The 19,560-nt window shown below is 40.7% G+C and overlaps 1 protein-coding gene across 9 annotated transcripts in view; it reads left to right on the forward strand.

Annotated features, from left to right (window-relative positions):
• Fggy (FGGY carbohydrate kinase domain containing) overlaps positions 1–18,907 on the forward strand; it is a 492,311-nt gene extending 473,404 nt beyond the window's left edge. For all 9 annotated transcript variants that reach the window (XM_045151276.1, XM_045151274.1, XM_045151282.1 and 6 more), the window contains 2 exons: positions 13,930–13,991; positions 18,700–18,907. In XM_045151276.1, coding sequence (XP_045007211.1) covers positions 13,930–13,991; positions 18,700–18,781 — 144 coding nt within the window. In that variant the 3' untranslated portion in view covers positions 18,782–18,907. The remainder of the gene's footprint in view (positions 1–13,929; positions 13,992–18,699) is intronic.
• The last annotated feature ends 653 nt before the right edge of the window (positions 18,908–19,560 follow it).

Below are 19,560 nucleotides of genomic sequence, written 5' to 3' on the forward strand. Positions count from 1 at the left end.
CCTGGTTTTCTGGAAGCTAAAGCAAGCCAATATTCATAAACATAGCTGATGTTATTCTCTTTGTTTTATATAGAAGGCGTGGAGGTCCAGCCCATAACAAACTCCATACTAGAAATACCTACAGCTTTCATTGTCTACAACATTTTTCTTCTATTCATTATTTATATTCCTTTCCCTCACTAACCAGAAGAATCACCCGGTATTCTATGTTGAATGCTCCTGCATTCCATGTCTTTAACACTCCCCTGCCAGGGTACCATGTCACAGCAGATTAGTGTGGTGATTTTGTTGCTGGTTTTGAGAGTGATTGAGCCTTTCTTGACACCGGAAGGGTTAGCTTGGGGGTTAGAGCTCTGGACACTCTAAAACTCCCTAAGCCGGCAGCCGTTGAGTTCTTGTCTTGCTACTAACACTGATGAGTACAGACATGATAGAAGTGCGCGTTGAACAAAAGCTCATTGGAAGGAAGGCAGAAAGTGAAGGTAGGGCAGGAAACAAAGGTAAGATAGGAAGCAAAGGTAAGGCAGAAAAGCTCCCCAGACTGGAGGGGTCCAACTGGGAAGCTGCCTAGAGACTTGTATTGAGGTTTCTTATACTGCTAGGGATATAAATTAAGTATCAAGTTCAGATGGGTTGGATTGGTTATTCGGCATTGTGGTAGTTTGAATGAATGTTCCCCTATAGATTCAGGACTTTATTAAAGCTTATAATTTAGATCTCCAGCCACCTGGCTGGAGGAGGTGTCACTGTGGGTGGATCCTGAGGTCCAAGCGTAAGGCTGACCTGAATTCCAACCTAAGATATGCCAAGTGTCAGTTGTGCCCGAGTTCCTAAAGGGTGCTTGTTTGCTTTTGGTGCTGGTGGTGGCTTTTTCTCTGTCTGCATAGATCTATGAAAGGGGAACAACCTCTTCCTCCCTTATGTAACTTCCCCTGGATCTGCAAGCTTCAAATAAATTCATTTCCTCCCATAACTGTGCCTGGTCTGGAGGTTCATCTCTTCATGTAAAACTGACTGCTGTATGGAAAACTGACTGCTGTATATAGCAGGCTGGAAAGGTGGATAGAGGATTAGTTATTTTGGGTATATATGGGGCTGTGGATTGGCTGATGTGTTTGACAAAGGATTGGTTGCTTTGTACATGTAGGCCAGCTAACCTCATAATGATCAGCATAAGCAAGAGCTTTTGACCTTGTGGAAATGAGAGCCTTTTGCATTTCAGTTTCCAGACTCTACTTTCTGGATTTACTGTAAAACCTTGGTGCAAGAGTAACTGGTGTTGGGCTGGAGAGATGGCGTAGCGGTTAAGTGCTTGCCTGTGAAAGCCTAACAACCCTGGTTCGAGGCTCAATTCCCCAGGACCCATGTTAGCCAGATGCACAAGGGGGCGCACGCATCTGGAGTTAGTTTGCAGTGGCTGGAAGCCCTGGCGTGCCCATTCTCTCTGTCTCTATCTGCCTCTTCCTCTCTCTGTCTGTCACTCTCAAATAAATAGATAAAAAAAAAAAATTTTTAAAGAGTAACTGGTGCATTTATGTCCCCACAATGAACACTGAGGGTCCTCAGTGGAACGGGGGTGGGGAGAGGGGACATAACAGTATAACCTGATGGAAATATAGATATTTCTTACCCTTTTGGGGCCTGTAACCCTGACTAGCTGCCTACAAAGTGAGGGCTTCCTTAAATCTAATCCTGATCTGTTTGAGTATAAAATCTCCCCCATAACCTCATGTGTCTATGAGTAAATCTCATACCTGACCCCCAGATGTGGAGCCTTTGGGAGGTTTAAACATGCTGGAGAAGGTGTGTTGCTGAACACGCATCTGTATAGCCCCGCCCTACTTACCACGCATGGCGAGGTAAATTTTGCTGCTTCCTTACTATTGATGTGACAATATGCGATGCTCAGCTGTCTGTTCATGTAATGCTTTCCCCACCATGATGTGAAAGTTCCCTAGAAACTGTAAGTTGAAATAAACCTTTTTCTTCCTTAAGCTGCTTCTGGTTGAGTTTTTTGTCCCAGCAATGAGAAGGTAACTGCTATTAGGAATTGCCATCTGTACATAATAATGCTCTAGAGAACATTATAATATCCTGAATAGTACTGAGGAAAATTGATATAATTATTATACTAAAATTATATATTTTAGCTATTACTTTATGCTAAAGCACTAATTTCAATGATCTCCATGCATATTTCTCTGTTGCCTTAATAACTCAATGTATATTTTTATTATTTATAACTTAAAGGTGAGTAAACTGAGACACAAAGAAGATAGCAACTTGACCAAGCTATTCAGTTAACTAATGAAAGAGAGAAAGTTCTAATCTAAGAAGTCCAGAGCCCAAAGTCTTAACTGCTTGGTATTTGACAGTGAAGAATGTGTTGATTTGACACTTGAGAGTACCAAAAAGTAGAACTGAAGGAGATCTTAATGTTGCTGTATATAGATATGCTGGGCTCCAACTCAGTTATTCATTAATTTATATATCCATTTAATCATCCATTTATACTCTCAAATGTGTTTGTTGAATCATTTATATCAGTTTCTGGGAGCATATCTATCTACCTCTACCTCTTAGAACCCAGTTGAGGAAGCATGTAAGTAAAATGACATCAACCCTGCTACGTGCTAAATGGTATGCTGTGCAGCACTTTTCTCTCAATTGAAACATTCCCTCATAGAGGCTCAGGAGGTAAATAAGTCTGGGAAAGCTGAAACTTACAAAGTTACAAGACCTCTTTCCCAGGGTTAGAGAAGCAGTGAACTTCTGGGGACAGGACTCTAACCAGCCTAAAAGTGTGCTGTATGGATGCAGCTTCCTGTTATGAAGTGGACTGTCCAGTGATGCAGTAGTCTTTGAGTCATCCATGTAAACTCATTGGTTCACCAAAACTGGTTATGGTGCAATCATGCTTTGGTCTGTTGTCTGTACCCTATGTGGGGTGAATAGACATGTCATGAAACATGACAAGATAGAGGGAAACCAAGAATACTTGGAATGCAGAACAATGTTATAAACCAACGTGAAAGGATACAGCAGTAGTTTACCCTGGACTTACATCCCTTCCCCATTTGCTGTCTCTGCTTGACCTGTGTTTAGTTCCTCTTCTGGTTTCCCACTCTCCTGCCAAACTTTCTCTTCCTTTGGTGTGTAGGTAGTCATTTACATCTTCAACCCTAGGTTCCCATTTAACTTCTTTGCTGATTTTGTCTGTTTCCTCACCCCCATATTTACTTTATCATTGCTGTGAAAAAAAATACCTGACAATAAGCCACTTAAAGAAGGAAAATATTTATTGTGGCTTTCAGTTTCCAGTGGAAGTTTCATGGAGCCATGGGAACAGGAGCATAAGGCAGAACTGTCCACATTACTGCCAGAATCAAGAAACAGAGCAAGCAGGAAGTAAGGCCCACCCTCAGTGTAGTTTCATTATTCATCTACCTTAACCCAGAACAATTGACCTAATGACCCAACATCTATAGCTCCATCTTCATTCACTATGTTAATACCATCACATGTTTTGATTCTTTGATGATAATTATTGTCTGTGATCTGATGGCCAAAAAGTCTTCCTTATGGGGAATTAGCTTTGAACCAAGCAATATAAATTTCCAAGGGTTTAGACCCTGGACTCTGTCAAGATATTTCACTTTCTTAAGTTGTGATCCCCAGTTGGCCTGTTCTGTCGTAAGAAAAATTTCCCTCCAAAAGCTTATTCTAGTGAAAACTTTTCTGTGAATTGAATTAGGCCATTAAAAGGGTCTGTTAATAATGATCCTTGTTTGATATAATACGTGACCTAAGCTAGCTGCAGAAGAAAGAATATCAATTTTACAAAAAGGAAGGGATCAAGATTCTGGAACTTGCCCTGGGCAGGAGAAGGAATGATAGGAAGTGTGGTGTAAATGAGGTAATTAGTCTGGTGGGTAATTAAAGTCAGAAAGTGGCCATTAGTACATTGCAATGAATGCATATAAGTATGGCAATATCAGTAAATAAGTTTTATAGTGTTAGAATTGGAGATCTTTTTAAACCATAAGACTAGAGCATCACATGGTTTCGTAAACAGGTCTGCATGATGATGACAGAACTTCAGATGGGTGGAAAGGCTGTGATGTGGGAATCTTAACTTAGCATAGAGCTATAAGTAAGTGGCTGGTGGTGACAGCAGTGTAATGCAGAAGAGGTGTGTGTCACTGTGTCTCTATCAGGTGGTACAACCTCACAGGAGGATACTATTGCAATGGTCTACAAATAATAATAAGGAGCCAAGAGAATATTTACACACAACCCCTACCCAAACCCCTCCAGCTCAATTAACTGAAAATGCACACTTGGAAACTCTAACCTTTAATAAATTTTATAGAAAAATAATTTCCATCTCAGTTAATGTAGCAGAACTAGTATTTCTCCCACAAAACAGGCCCATGAAGTGGATATTGAAATTTCTATTACTAATGGGCAGAAATTGAGTGAGATTATGAATGTCAAAAGGCTTACTCTTGGGATGGAGTGATGGTTTAGTGGTTAAAAGGCAGATTTGGACTGCAACCTGTCAATGTCATTATGCCACAACAAGTTGTTAAGAACATAGGCTCTACAACTCTCATGTTTCTTCATCGTTCATTTGGAGCTATAAAGTAAGGAAGTGCTTGATACTGTACTAGCCATCATAAGTACTTAGTAAAAACACTTGGCTTCTATACTGAGCTGTTACTGTTCACATAAGCATGTTATTTCTATTTCAGCTTACTGCAGTACTTTATGCCTTCTCAGCCAAACCATCTCCATTCAATAGACAGTGGTTGACAAGTTGAGTATATATACTTTTGGAATGTATTATCTTTCTGATGCTTTTTGTAAGATGCCCTTAGAAATCACATAAGAAGTAGTCAGACATGGTGGCTCAAGCCTATAATCTCAGCACTCAGGAGGATGAGGAGGAAAGATCACTGTGATTTCAAGGCCAGCCTGGGCTATAGAGTGAGTTCCAGGTCATCCTGAACTAGAGCAAAACCCTGCTGCAAAGAAAAAGAAAAAGTCGGGTGTGGTGGCACACACCTTTAATCCCAGCACTCTGGAGGCAGAGGTAGGAGGATCACCATGAGTTCAAGGCTAGTGTGAGAACCTACCCTGAAAAAACTAACAAAAAATAATAGTAAAAAGAAAAATAAATCTTATAAAACATGAGTTCATATAAATAGGATGAATGCTTACTCACTATTCATATTTAGACCTAGTCCTTAGCATCTGGGCTATGAATTAGGACTCTAACTCTAAATCTCTTAACAGAGATAGTCTTTAACTGCATAAAACTACTCCTATATGACATGTTGGCTTATGATTGCATAGGAATGAAACTGTGCTTTGCTAGGGAAATCAATGGGTGTGTTTCTGTTAGAGGTGACCTAGTAAAATGCCACAACAGGTACCACTGAGCATCAAGAGTAACTTGTCAGCCAGGAATGGTGGCACACACCTTAATCCCAATACTCAGGAGGAGATATAAGAGGATTTCGGTGAGTTTGAGGTCAGCCTGGGACCACAAAATAAGTTCCAGGTCAGTTTGAGCTAGAGTGAGACCCTACCTCAAAAACAAACAAACAAAAATAAGTAACTTGTCAACTGAAACATAACTTTAAAAAATAGCACATGGACATGGAACCAACTTATTGCAGAGCTGGCATAAATAATTTAATCCAACATCTTCATTCTACTGTAAGATGAGTACCAGGGAAAGGGGCATGCGCAGGTTCATAGAACTGGTAATAATTGTGTTTGTTTCAAAAAGTAGAGTTGTAATCAGCTCCACATTTCTATAATAAACATCCAAACCAGACACAGTTTATGAGAGGAAGGGATTTATTTCAAGCTTATAGATGCAGGGGCAGCTCCATAATGGCAAAGAGGTTGGTCCCTTCCACAAAGAGAGACAGAGAAAGAAAAAAAAAAAAAAAAAAAAAACCTTTCAACAGCCAGCACCACACAGAAGCACAAATGAACAGCAAAACAGCAGGGACCCAGGCACAGCTCAGACTGCTCTGCTTACCTTTGGGCTAGGAATCAGATCTACCTCAAAACACACCTTAAGGCTGGACCCCAGGATCTTCCCACAGTGACTCCTCTTCCAGCCAGGCAGATAGAAATCCAAGTTACAAGCTTTACTCAAACACCCAAGTCTATTAGGGGACATGCATTCAAACTACCACAAGTAGCAGTAAAAATCTTATTATGTATCAATGTATCTGCGTTCCTCTGTAAGTCCAACATAATACAATTAAATTTATCTTTGACTGTGGAAAAAACTTTTAGAGTTTCAGAGGTCTCTAGTGGAAGATATGTTATAATGAACCGAGAGAGTGTCTATGAGGAGGACCTAAACCCCATGAAGGTCTGAGAGAGAATATCATGAGGTAGCCATCAGTCAACTGAGAGAGTATCTGTGTAGAAGCCTTCAGTCACCTGGAGGTGTGAGAGTGTGTCTGTGAGGAGGACCTCAATCATGAGAAAAAGTCAGACAAAGATCCAGAAGAACATTTCCAAGGGAGGCGGAGAAGGCTAGGCAGTAGCAAAATGGCATGTTCAGTCAACAGCAAGACTTGTGACAAGACTGGACACCATGGTACAAGTCCTATCTTGAAGGTCTCAGTCACCCAACAGAGAGTCTGAATTTCATCCAAAGAGCTATGGAAGGTTGTTACAAGTTTTAGGAAGGTAAATGACTGTGGAATATTAAATCAACTTATAAGGTTACCAGTATGATGTCCTTTCGCATGCCAGTAAGAAGGCTGATAGCCAGAAGGTTGTATGCAGTTCTGAATCTTGACTGGTAAGCAGGAAAGACTCACTATGATTGGAAGGTTAGCTTTCAGCCCTCTGACATTTGAATAAAGAATGAGGTCCTCCATTGCCTCTACCCATAATTGACTGCTGCCCCACAATGAATGACCCACAATCACCATGAGGTTGACCTGCATCTTCAACAAGGAAGGCCTCTTCAGAAAAGGGGCAGGGAGGAGGGAAAGAATGGTACCAATATGTGTTGTTCACATACTATGTCCATATCTAATAAAAGTTAATTTTAAAAAGAATGAGGTCTTCACAGGGGGACAATGATTTATTTCATGGTGCCTATGTAATGAGCCCACAAATGACAGGGTTCTGAGGACCCTCCCCACACCTTCTCTTATGAGTTGTCCAGCTGCTTTTGATAAAGCTGGCAACAGTTGTTCCGTTTTCAAAGCGGAGGAATTATGCCATACAACAGTTGGGTGCAGGATGTACAAGAACACTGTAAGTAGATGCTAGTGTCCCCATAGTGCAGGTGGGACAACTGAAGCTCGGACTGGATACCTGGTAAGAGCAGAGCATGGATCTAATCCCAAGCCCATTTATCTCTCATACACAGTATTTTTCTACTAACAAATACCTCTTTTCACTATAAAATTAGACAAGCTCCATCCATGCATCCTCTCTTTCAAGACCAAGAATCTAATTTGGGTAGAGGTGTATTTTAGAGTGACAGTTGGAAAACTGAGCATCTAGAACTTTTTGTTTCAATTTTCTAGGCATTTTCTAATTGAAGAGTAAATTAAATATATAATGCACGAATACCATGTTTTTATTTACAATTTAAGAACTGAAATGTATACATAAAGTGTAATCCACATGCTAAATGTATAGTTAGAAGAATTTTGATAAGTATGTATGCTCATTTAACCAGCCATCTCAGCTAGATGCATAAATACATCATAGAGTCAATGTATTTGTAATGGGAAATGAAGCGCCAGTCTTCATGTCATGGTTAGTGTTGAAGACCCTCCCACTCTCTTTCTCTATTCATCCCACTCCTCAAGTGCCACCATTGTTTCCAGCCCACAGGCCCACGAATGCCAGGTGCAAATCAAAAGATGAATATGTCAAAAAGAAGAAAAGCAGAATTAAAAGACAATTAGCCATTTCTTAATGTGTGTTGAAGAAAAAAACACCATGTTGCTCTATTTTTTTCCCCCCCTCTGGAGGGGTCATGTGTCTCAGCCCACACATTAGCTCATGAACTTGTTCCAGTAAAGTGAGTCAGTTTCTCAAGAAATCAGTCATGTATTTAAGAACTATGTCAGCATCTCTAGAAAAGATGCAGTGCCCTATTTTAGTGTGTGTCATACAAACACACAGCTCATAGGCAGAAACAGGATTTGAATACTAATCTAGGGGTCCCAGAGATCAAGAGAACTGTTAGGGCACAGCAAGGGGCTAAGCAATGGCCTGGAGTCAGAACTGGGCTTAAATTCTGGCTTTATGACAAGTTGGCTATATGAGTTTGGACTCCTTACACTCTCTCTGTTCAGTGCTATCATTCATGAGAATGAGTACAGATGATATTTGTGTTACTGAATCATCTCAAAGGTAAAAGTTCATGAACCTAACCTATGTGGCATTGTACACAGCCTGGAGTAAGCATGCGGTTTGATGGCTTGAGCTGGGAACATGGTCGTGGCTGCTGAGGGGATGCACGGCACCAATCATATCATTCCATGTCAGTGAAGAAACATTTGTACATGTTTTCTCATGTGTGAGAATGTGCCTAGAAGCCTAGTGTTCTGAGCTTGCAAGTTATTCTGCAAATCTAATAAAATATAGCTATATCAAAAATATTTAAAGTATGTTTACCTATCATGTGGTTTGAGTGAACTTTGTTTCATCTCTGAAGGAATACTGTATATCTATGTTTTCTTTTATTTATTTGTTAATTTGCTTGTTCGTTTGAGACAGGGGTTCACTGGCCTTAAATTCTTGATGTTCTTGTCTCAGCCTACTGAGTGCTAGAATAGTAGGCATAATTTTAGGCTAATTTTGGGTTTCTAAGATACTACATGTATCTGTATGGTCTTATTCAACCTTCTGGATAATTTTGATTGTTTTACAAGTTCTTGCCTTATATATTCATTGTTTTTACCTTATAATTTAAAGAAATAATACTTGAGGAAAAGTGTCACCATTTCCCTGTCTACTTGAATCTGAATTATCACCATCATGTACAATCTACTGATTTAATCTTTTTCAGCCCTTTCCCAGTTTGAGGGTTAGTTTAAATAAAATATGTTCTAGGCTGGAGAGATGACTTAGCAGTTAAGGAACATGCCTGAAAAGCCTAAAGACAGACCCAGGTTTAAATCCCTAGTACCCACATAAGCTAGATGCCCAAGGTGGCACATATGTCTGGAATTTGTTTGCAGTGGCTGGAGGCCCTGGCATGCCATTCTTTCTCTCTCTCTCTCTGATAAATAAACAAACAAACATAAAAATAAATAAATATTTTAAATGAATGTATTTTAATAAATAGGTACTACTGTAAAACTCACTAACATGGAAAATTTAAATGACAACATATTGAAAGTCCTGTGCACAGTGAATACATCAGCAAGCACCGTGCAGTTATGTTAGTGTTGAGCAAACCCTTGTGTGGCTTACATGACTTGTGACTGTCTGATGTGTGGCTAAACTGATGTGCCTAATGCCAATACACATGGTAAATGTTGGAAAAGCTTAACCAAATTTTAGATATATATACATATATATATTGCACTTCTGATATTTTCCTTTTATATTTTCATCACAAGCACTTACTGCCTTTCAGAAAACACCAGCTTTGCTGACCTTCCATTACTTCTGTTGTGAAAGACATCAAGCTCACTCAGCAACTAGCAGACATGTACCAAGGATTGACAGATACCAGGACTGTGCCCAGCCTTAGTCCTGCGGTGTCATGCTTCCTGCCTCCTTGGGCTCCTATCATACTTATGGCTCTTGAAATGTGCAGACTTTTAGTGACCCTTGGTTCCTAGATCTAGACTACCTGGTAGCCTTCGCCAAGTTTTAAAGACCACAGTCTGCTGAAGTCAGGGAAAGGGCACCACCTCACCTGCCAACATCAGTGTGTTGGAATCCACATCTCACCCTAACGTGCCAGAAGGATCCCTTCTTCCCTTTAGCCTATATTCCTGATATCCCACTCCACTGTGGCTGTTTCTGAATTTTGAATACAAATGGCCCATTAGAGTCAGGTATTTTTGGTTAAGATTAAGCTTCCTACTTAAGTTTCTAGTCAGTAGAGCCCTGCTAAAGGTGTGTTATTGGGGGAAGATCTTGAGTCCAGTGCTACTAGGTGTGTAGAGAGCCAGTTTGAGCTCTGGATTTTCTGCCCTTTCTCTCTGTTGTGGATGTATGGAAGTGAGCCAGCTTCTTCAACATGATGACTCCCCTTGGGACTTTATACCTGAAATAAACCCCTTCTTCCCATAAGCTTCTTCTCGTCCAGGGTTTGTCCCAGCAACAACAATGTACATGCGACACCACCCACTCTGTCCTACAGATCTTTTGTGACTTCCTAGCTAATCAACACTGAACCACTGGCTGTTACCGTACTCGCACCCAGAGGCAGGGACTGCCAGTGCTGCCTCCAGATGGCAGTGTGCTTGTTGAAATCTCAGCCATGACACACCAGGGAAGGGTCAGTTTCATGAATGAGTGCTTTCATGGCTGGCTACAGGGACCCCATTTTTTTCCCTACAGAAGCTCTGCACTTGCTTTCAGAAGCAACAATCAAGTGTGAACTTTCATGGTTTATTTATAGTTCTGCCTTAGAGAAAGAAGAAAAGAAGTGACTAAAATGCTGTTTTACAAAATATTTTGTTTTTTAAAAAGCTTTCATTGTGTGAGAAAAAGGAAAAATGAAAGTCACTTCATTCACTGTACTGTCTAGACTCTCAAACAAAGAGGGTATCATGCTGCAAATTAAGATTGTCCAGTCCCTGCCTGCTGACAGAAAGTATGAATTTTTAGTCCAATTCCAAATAAACTCTTTTGATCTGAAATATACTGTGGGGGTGACTATATTTAGCATGTGTCAGCATTCCCATGATAAATTCAGAGTGTTCTACTGTGCCACAACCCATGGGTTCATGAGGATTCACTTTTGGGTTAATTATTTGGAGAGCAATTTGGGTTAATAATTTGGAGAATCAGGAATCTCAGCAGATTCTCCCTCCTCAGCCTCCCAAACAACTGGGATTACAGTGCATGCACCCATCTTCAAGCCATAACATTCTTGAGACAGATTAAAAGCCAGCTCTCAACTGGGGAGATGGCTTAGTGGTTAAAGGTGCTTGCTGGCAAAGCCTGCTGGCTAAAGTTTCATTCCCCAGTACCCATGAAAGCCAGACACAAAAGCCAGCTCTGTTTTGTTCGCATGGGCCTTTCCATTGTGCAGTGGAGTTAGTTTTCCCTGTCCTGGTTAAGAACTTTACCTAACTTCCTTAGGTAAGTACAGATTGATCTCAGTGATACAAATTTTATGATCCCTTTTCAGTTGTGATACCCAACCCAACTTCAGAAACTCAAATATCACTATGTGAAAATGACATGAGATATCTCCCAGTTTCCCCTGCTGGGGTCTGTTATAAATAACATGATTCTTTGCTCTTCTTCATTCACTTCCTCTCCAAAACCCTAGCTTTTCATGTTCCCCAAAAGTGGTTGGGGAGCCCCAGAGAGGAAGGACTGGTGAGTTCTCATCTGCCCACGACTGTCACAAATGGCTCACACTCTCTTTGGTGTGGACACTTAGCTCTTGGGATTATAAGGCTTTGTCGTGGGTGTTTTTGGAGACTCTCCACCTCAGAAAACCTCTCCCCTGCAGTGTGCCATTCCTTGGTAGTGTTCTCCTATTCCAATGGATTGCTTATTCTTCTTTCCTTGGAAATCTGCTGCTTTTCCTCCAGGGCCATCAGGTGGCCATACAGGACAGAAGCTAATACAAGAGCCTGGTGTCTACATCAGGGCCATCTTAGGTCTTTAGTCCACAGCCACAGGAAGATCTGGGCAGCACAGTTCTCTATGTCTACACTGAGCTTCTTTCAGCCTGCTTGTCCTTTCCCACCATGTGATGCATACAGTCCAAGATATGCCTTAACCTCAGCAGCAGGCACCCAGTTCCCTGGTGGTCTCCATGAAGCCCTGCTGGGTTGAGTTGTGAAGGAGAGAAGCACCCCCTGCACATCCCCCCCACTTCCGACTCATAGTCAGCCAGCCTTCTCCAAAAAAGAACCTATCTCTATCAGACTGTCCATGTGAAAAAAAGTTGAGGAGGTGGCCCATGGTTTCTCAAACATGTTTTAACCTACTCTTCAAGGCAGCCTATTTCCAGTTCCCTCTGGTCTGTCACCTTAGAACTCAGCCCAAACTTCCATTTTAGCATTCTGTCACATGTATTATCAGGTTCCTTCACTATCAGCATCCCCCAAGTGCATATGATTGGCCAGCTGCTGAGTTGGCAATAAAAATAATTATAACAGTTCCTGCCTGAAGGAGCTTACAGCCTAGTTGGGGACAGGGACGTGTTAACACAAAGTATAGCCCCATGTCATAGATGCTTTGGTAATAGAAGCACGAGTGGAAAAAAAACTCAATCAAGGGACAGGGGAACTCATGCAGTGGGAACATCAGAAGAAATCTCAATGTATTGGGAACCTGGCCTAGGTTAAACTTTTAAATTAGTTCTTGCTCAGAAACAAAATAACCCTGTTTTATATCTATGAAATCTCCACTGTATTCATTTCTTGGTAATTTATTTGTAAGACAAGCAAAGAAAGGAATAGAGAATGTCCTGATGTCTACCATGTGTCTACTCACCTGTTACGATGGGAAAGAAAATACCATGTATAGAGCACCTTCTATCTATAATATAATACAAGCTTCCTGACCCCAGCCAGGAAGGCAGTCTGGGATGTAGTCTCATCTGTGCCCAAGCACAATCAGGAGGAGCATGTACCAGGGCACTTCCTAGGTGCAGGGGAGATGTCAGGGCCAGGGTCCTCCTAGAGGCACATCAGAGATAAGGACAGAATGACAGTGAATAGTCCCTCAGACAATGGGGATTGCTGAAACCATCTCAGCACAACATGAGGTGTGGCTTAAGGGAATGAGAACTCAGGCTGAGAAGAGAATGTCATGTCTTCATGGGGTTTTCAGGGGTATGATCTGTAAGATGTATTTGCCTGTTTGTTCTTTTGTAACATAGCTGCATACAGCCCCTTTTTAGTTTTGTCTTGTATCTATGACTTCCTGAACAACAATTTTCCATCACATAAAAAAATCCTTTTCTTCCTTCAGCTGCCATTTCTTCCTGAGTCAGTGAGCTTGTCACTGCGGCGCCCTCTACTTGTAACAATGTAGGAGATACTGCTGTCTGCAGTCAGATGCACTGTGTGGTATACTCAGTGGTTCCGTGCAGTCACTTAGACAGATTTAGACTCAGTGACTGCTGTGTGGCACTCTGATGTTTTTGTATTCAAGTAGAGAAGAAGAGAGAGTATTCCTCCCCCTGAGTCTTGGTGGCCTTCACAAAAGGGTTTACCTTCTGGCTTGTTTTGCCTGCTACCTCACTGCTCAATCATTTGTGAAGCCTAGGATATATAGCCCCCAAAGCAACTTTAACTATTTATTGGCATTTATTCATATTGTCAGAGAAAAAGAAGATTAAAGAAACATGGTTAACTGATTATCTTAAAGGAAACTGAATTCTGATAAGAATGTTCCTTTCTGGGGCTGGAGAGATGGCTTAGCGGTTAAACGTTTGCCTGTGAAACCTAAGGACCCCGGTTCGAGGCTCAGTTCCCCAGGTCCCACGTTAGCCAGATGCACAAGGGGGCGCACGCGTCTGGAGTTCGTTTGCAGAGGCTGGAAGCCCTGGCGCGCCCATTCTCTCTCTCTCTCCCTCTATCTGTCTTTCTCTCTGTGTCTGTCACTCTCAAATAAATAAATAGATAAATAATTTAAAAAAAAAAAGAATGTTCCTTTCTGTCAGAAGACTGTCTGGTTTTTAGCTTTCCAACTCAGCTGTATGTGTTGTTTTCCACTTAACAGGAGGCAATGGCAAAAATGAGCAAAGTTGGGAAAGTTGTGTTCCCGAGACATGAGGATAAAAGGTAAGTTTATAGTTTCTATATAGATGCTGGTGAATGAGAACACACAAACCAATCAACTACGAATCTAGAATAAACTTTGGAAGTTGCCTCACCTGTCCTTTCTAGTAGACACTGTAAAAACACCTTCCCAAGGAGAGAAGTTTTTCTTGCTTAATATTCAGAATGAAATAGCCAGAGCTTGGTGGAGGGTGGGGCAGGGAGGGAGGAGATCACATGGAAACTTCTGAACTCTCACACCAGTTGACAAAATGATCTTGATCAGTTCCAAGTCAACACAATGTTTATTTATCAAGTCCCTGCTTTATACAAAGCATATATTGAATTGCAGGCAGGACAGAGAGGAGCAAGGCATGGTCTGATGTATGCAGGGATCAGTTCAGAACAAAGGAAAAGTTCTTCCATGGAGCATCAGCAGGTGACAAACACCCTAAAGTGAAAAGGACCGTGATGCTATAGGGATAAGGGAAAGCTTTTGAGAGGAGGTTGAGTCTCATCTTACTTAAAAATAAAAAAATTCCAGAAAGGCCTAGTCAGAGAAAAACATCCTGGGTAGAAGGAATAATACATGCAAAATTATAAAAGTGAAAATAGTAGGGTATATTAATATCACTGACAACAATTCTTAATCTCAAAACACAAGGAAGGGCAGAAGTGAGACTGCAGGTGTACTCAAAGAAGCCATGCTACAGGCTGGCTCCTTCATACTGGTGGACAGCTGCACTAAGGCTGGGCAGAGGTAGATGTTGGAAACATCTCTCTTACAAAATCCATTCTAGAGAACTAAAGGTAGACATAAAGCGAGACAAAATGCCATGGGGACACCTCATGCTAGAGGCTGGACTCACATGCAGTGAGTTTGAAGATGACAAGACAGTCATACATACAGATGCTTCTATGCTCTGAGTTCAAGCCCTCAAAAGACACTCAGCACCTCATTTAAGGGATGGGCAAAGGTGAAGATTCCACAAGAGCCTAAACAGTATTCAGTTTGAGAAGTCCATGGAAAGAACAACCCATTTTTTTTTTTTTTTAATTTTCTTCTGTCTCCAGAAGGAATCAGGCTGGTAAGTCCCTGAATATGAGCCCGTCTTTGAGCTCCGGCTCAGAGGAATAGTCTTTGTATGGAGAGAGTTCAAGACAAGAACAAAGCACTGGTTCCCAGTGGCAAGGAAAGCCGGGGATACAGCCCTCGGTTCCCTGAAGGCATCTGGAATAGCCATCCCCCACCTCTTTCTTTCTTTCTTTCCTTCTTTCTTTCCTTCTTTCCTTCCTTCTTCCTTCCTTCCTTCCTTCCTTCCTTCCTTCCTTCCTTCCTTCCTTCCTTCCTTCCTTCCTTCCTTCCTTCCTTCCTTCCTTCCTTCCTTCCTTCCTCCCTCCCTCCCTCCCTCCCTCCTCTTCCTCCTCCTCCTTCTTTCTCTTTCTTTCTTTCTTTCTCTCTCTCTCTCTCTCTCTCTCTCTTTCTTTCTTTTTTTAAATTAGGAACAGATTATCCTTCCCCATGTCTTCTTTGACCTTCCTAAAAATTTGAGGAAAGTCGGTTTTTAAGTTCTTTCAGTAAACCTCATGGAAAGATTCCGGTGTCCTGCTGGCCCTTAGCAGGTCTCCATGTATGGGACGTGTGTGGTGCTGCACCGCCATCTACAGGCAGATCTAAGATTTGCAGACAAAAAAACAGCCGGTTTCCTCTGCTCTCCTGGTTTCAAATTACATTGAGTGGATAGGATACTTTCTTAGTTTTGAGCCACACAGGAATAACTTGCTGAGATGGGGAGAACTTGGAAGGGAAAGAATTCAGCTGACTTAGGCTCCGTGTAGACATAGAGCCAAATATAATAACTAACTCCATAAGCAAATTTTTAGGATGGTACCAAATTTCATCCTTATTCTAAGACCAAATTTATATGTGGCTTTCGACCATTTAAATGCATTTTGAAAAAATTTTTGCCTAAAAGACTCTAAAAACAGATTTAAAAGGCAACCCACTGAAGTCAATGAAATATTTGCAAATCAAGGAGCAGGGGAGATGATTCAGTAGGTAAAAATGAGGACCCAAGTTAGGATCTCCAGCACCCATATAAAACGCCTGGCCAGGCAGCATGAACCAATACTGTGTTGGATAGCCAGCTAGCTAACTGAGTTGGTGAGCTCCAAGTTTAGTGAGAGACCCTGCCTCAAAAAATAAGGTGCAAAGCAATTGAAGAAAATACCACGTGTATCTCTAGCCTCCGCATGCACATATACACATAAGCATGTAACCCACGCTCACAAATGTGCTCACACAAAAGGAACATGCATTCACACATGAACAAAAATTTTCAAATCATATATCTAACATGAGACTCTTAGTACGTAGAATATATAATGAACTCCTAAAACAATTTACAAATCCATTCAACCAATTTCAAAACATGATTAAAAATTTCAAAGGTTGTTTTTCCAAAGTAGATATATAAGTGGCTAATAAGCAATGAAAGGTTACTCAACATCACTGTGTATTAGAGAAATGCACATCAAAATTTCAATGAAGCTGAGAGGAAAAGCCTAGCATGCATGAATCTCTGGAGTCAGCCCACAGCTCTGCCAAAACTTAAAATATATAAGAATTTAAAACCGACATTGGGATACTTTACACCTGCTGAGTAGCTACAGTAAATACAGCATCAGAGTAACTGCTGCTTATGGTGTGCAGGAACTGGATGGAGTCTTACACAAGTGAATGAAACAGAAATGTGTTCTTCAAAGAACAAAAATATAATTAACATAAATCCCAAAAACAAGGTCCTGAAGAGAAACTTGTACGTCATGTTTACAGTATCATTAATCATAACAGCCAACTCCCTGTTTGCCACAAACAACCCTAGTGTCCATCAGTGGATTAACATGCAACCTAAATGATACATGCATGCCACAAAAAATTATTGAGCTTTAAAAGGAAGGAAATTCTGACATGTGCTGTTATGTGGTTAAGTCTCAAATAAAATGAAACAAATCACAAGACAAATGGTAAAAAAAAAAAAAATTCGAAGAAAGTTTCAGTAAATTGCCATTATTATTATTATTATTATTATTATTATTATTAATTATTATTATTAAAACTGGAGGTAACAAAGCATTCTATAAGGGGGACTGACCATAGCTCCCTTCAAATAATTTTGAGATTCCAAAGTTTGGACTCCATCTCATAAAATATTTTATTTATTTAGAGAGTGAGAGAAAGAGAAGAGAGAGAGAGAGAGAGAGAGAGAGAGAGAGAGATAATAGGCATGCCCAGGCCTCAAGCCACTGCAGAGAAACTCCAGATTAGTGTACCAACTTACACATCTGGCTTTACAGGGGTACTGGGAAATCAAACTTGGGTCTTTAGGCTTTGTAGGCAAGTGCCTTAACCAATGAACCATTTCTCCAGCCCAAGGACTCTATCTCATACCATGGGAGAAGAGCTCAACCTTTTGTTGTCATAGAATATCATTAGAAGCACAAAATTGTCTCTCAAAATTATTTATGATTAACAAATTTGAAAGCTCATTGAATAGATTTTTAGCAGTACCTACATATTTCTAGATTGATGATAATATTAAAATATTAACTGTTTCAGAAGTCTTATCTAGTGGCTATATTTATTGTAAGTCTGGCTTGTTCTAAGTGTTTTTCATAATTGCCTCATTTAATCCCTATAGCAGCTCTAGAGAAGTTCTGTAATTATCACTACTTAGAGTTGAGGAAATTTAGGCCCAGATGGATTAAATACCATGTCCAAGGTCATGCAGCTAGTGACAGGTCATACTGAGATTCAAATTCTGGCCACAAGTTCCTCTTCTTAGCTGTAGGTTTGGGTCCATCACAAGTCCTACATAACCTGAATGTTTAAGGCAGAAATGTGGACCAAGTAGAAACTTCTACATGTAGCCAAAGTTTCTCTTAAACTCAGTCCTCCAATTCATAAACTTAAACCAAAATTCCTGCAGAGTCCTTTTCAGAGCACCCCAGAATCTATCAAGACATGTTGAGCTGGATTCAACCTTTCCCTCTCAGCTCTCTAGTGAAGAGAAGTATGAACAAATTAGGAGACTTCAAGTACGACTTGCCCAGGCTGCTGTTATCCCTTTCAGGAGGACAGTGGTGCTGAGGCAGCTGTGGTTGTTCTGCCTTGACTCGGGGCCAGCCCTGGTCCTAACAGTTCTCACCTGAAGAACTAGCTGGAGGAGGTAGGAAAAAGATTACTACCCAATACCTGGAAGGCAGCCCCTGATGCAGAAAAAGGTATATGTCATAACCCAGGGGGTTTTACTCCTAAGTAAAGAAATTTGCCAAGTATGGAATCCTCACAAGAGACTCTTTCTCATCTCTGGTCAACCTATGGCTTTAACTGGTGGCTAGACATGTACCTAGTGAAACTGGGAGTTTGAAGGCCCAGTACTAATCTTATGTTCTTCGGTGTGTAGAACAGAAGCTTTGCAACCCTTTAAGCCATATTACTTTAGATATGCTTCTCTGAGAAAACACCTGTGGCTAAAACATGGAGGTAACAGGACTTCATGCAGTTTACAAATAATCCTTGCTAACCCATCCTCAGCATGCTGCAGGCATTTAGAACCTAGGAGTTATTGGCATAATCACAACAGATATGTTCCATATTTCTGGATATAAGGGGAAGCTGGATGACATATTTGTTTTGAATTGATGCAACACATTAATTTTACTCCCACAGATATTATGACAAGAAGTATCAAGTATTTCTGAAGCTGGTTGAACACCAGAAGGAATATTCAAAGATCATGAGTGGAGAATGAACAGCATTGTCAAAAGAGTCTGTGTCCTTGAACGAAAGACCTCTGCCTTTTCCTCTGTCATCAAGACCTTTAGGTCTCATTTCATCACTTCTGTATTACCTTCTAATAAAAACATTTAGACATGTGCAAGCAGAACTGGAGTCTTCTAAATGCTACCATTATTTAATTGGCAAGTTCTATATGGGCACTGTCATGGTGTGAGAAGTTTCATGCAGGTTTATGGAATCTACTGTAGGACTAGAATTTGGTGATCATTTGGTATGGAGAGAGTTGTGCTTGTTAATTGTTTCTATGTCAGCCCTTAAATGAGACTTACATTGCTTCAAGTAGACCATCTAATGTTCAGTCTGTCCTTTCAGGTGTTTTTCCCACCTATACTGGATAAACTTTAGGGAAAGATTTTGCATTTAATAGCAGAATAAACATTCTGAAATCATCATATTAATTATAGGGACAGGCAGGAATTATCCATGGACCCAGGAGGAAATGTAGATGAGTAATAGGATATATACATGGTCTTAAAATGTTACTTCACATGTTATTAGTTACAACAGAAAAATACATGTTAACTATTCAGCAAAGAAACAGGATAATTTCTTCCAGGAGGTCAAAATCAACTTGAAATGGCCAAATAGTCATCATGTGCTTCCAGATGTGATAGTCTGAGAAAGAAACACCATCACTCTTTCTGGGAGTTCATGGGCCAGATCACATCATGAGCAAATATCAGACAAACCCAAAATGGGCTGCACTGCATCCTTACTGGGATATATTATTCA

Source organism: Jaculus jaculus, chromosome 5 (genome assembly GCF_020740685.1).
Source record: "Jaculus jaculus isolate mJacJac1 chromosome 5, mJacJac1.mat.Y.cur, whole genome shotgun sequence".
NCBI lineage: Eukaryota > Metazoa > Chordata > Mammalia > Rodentia > Dipodidae > Jaculus > Jaculus jaculus.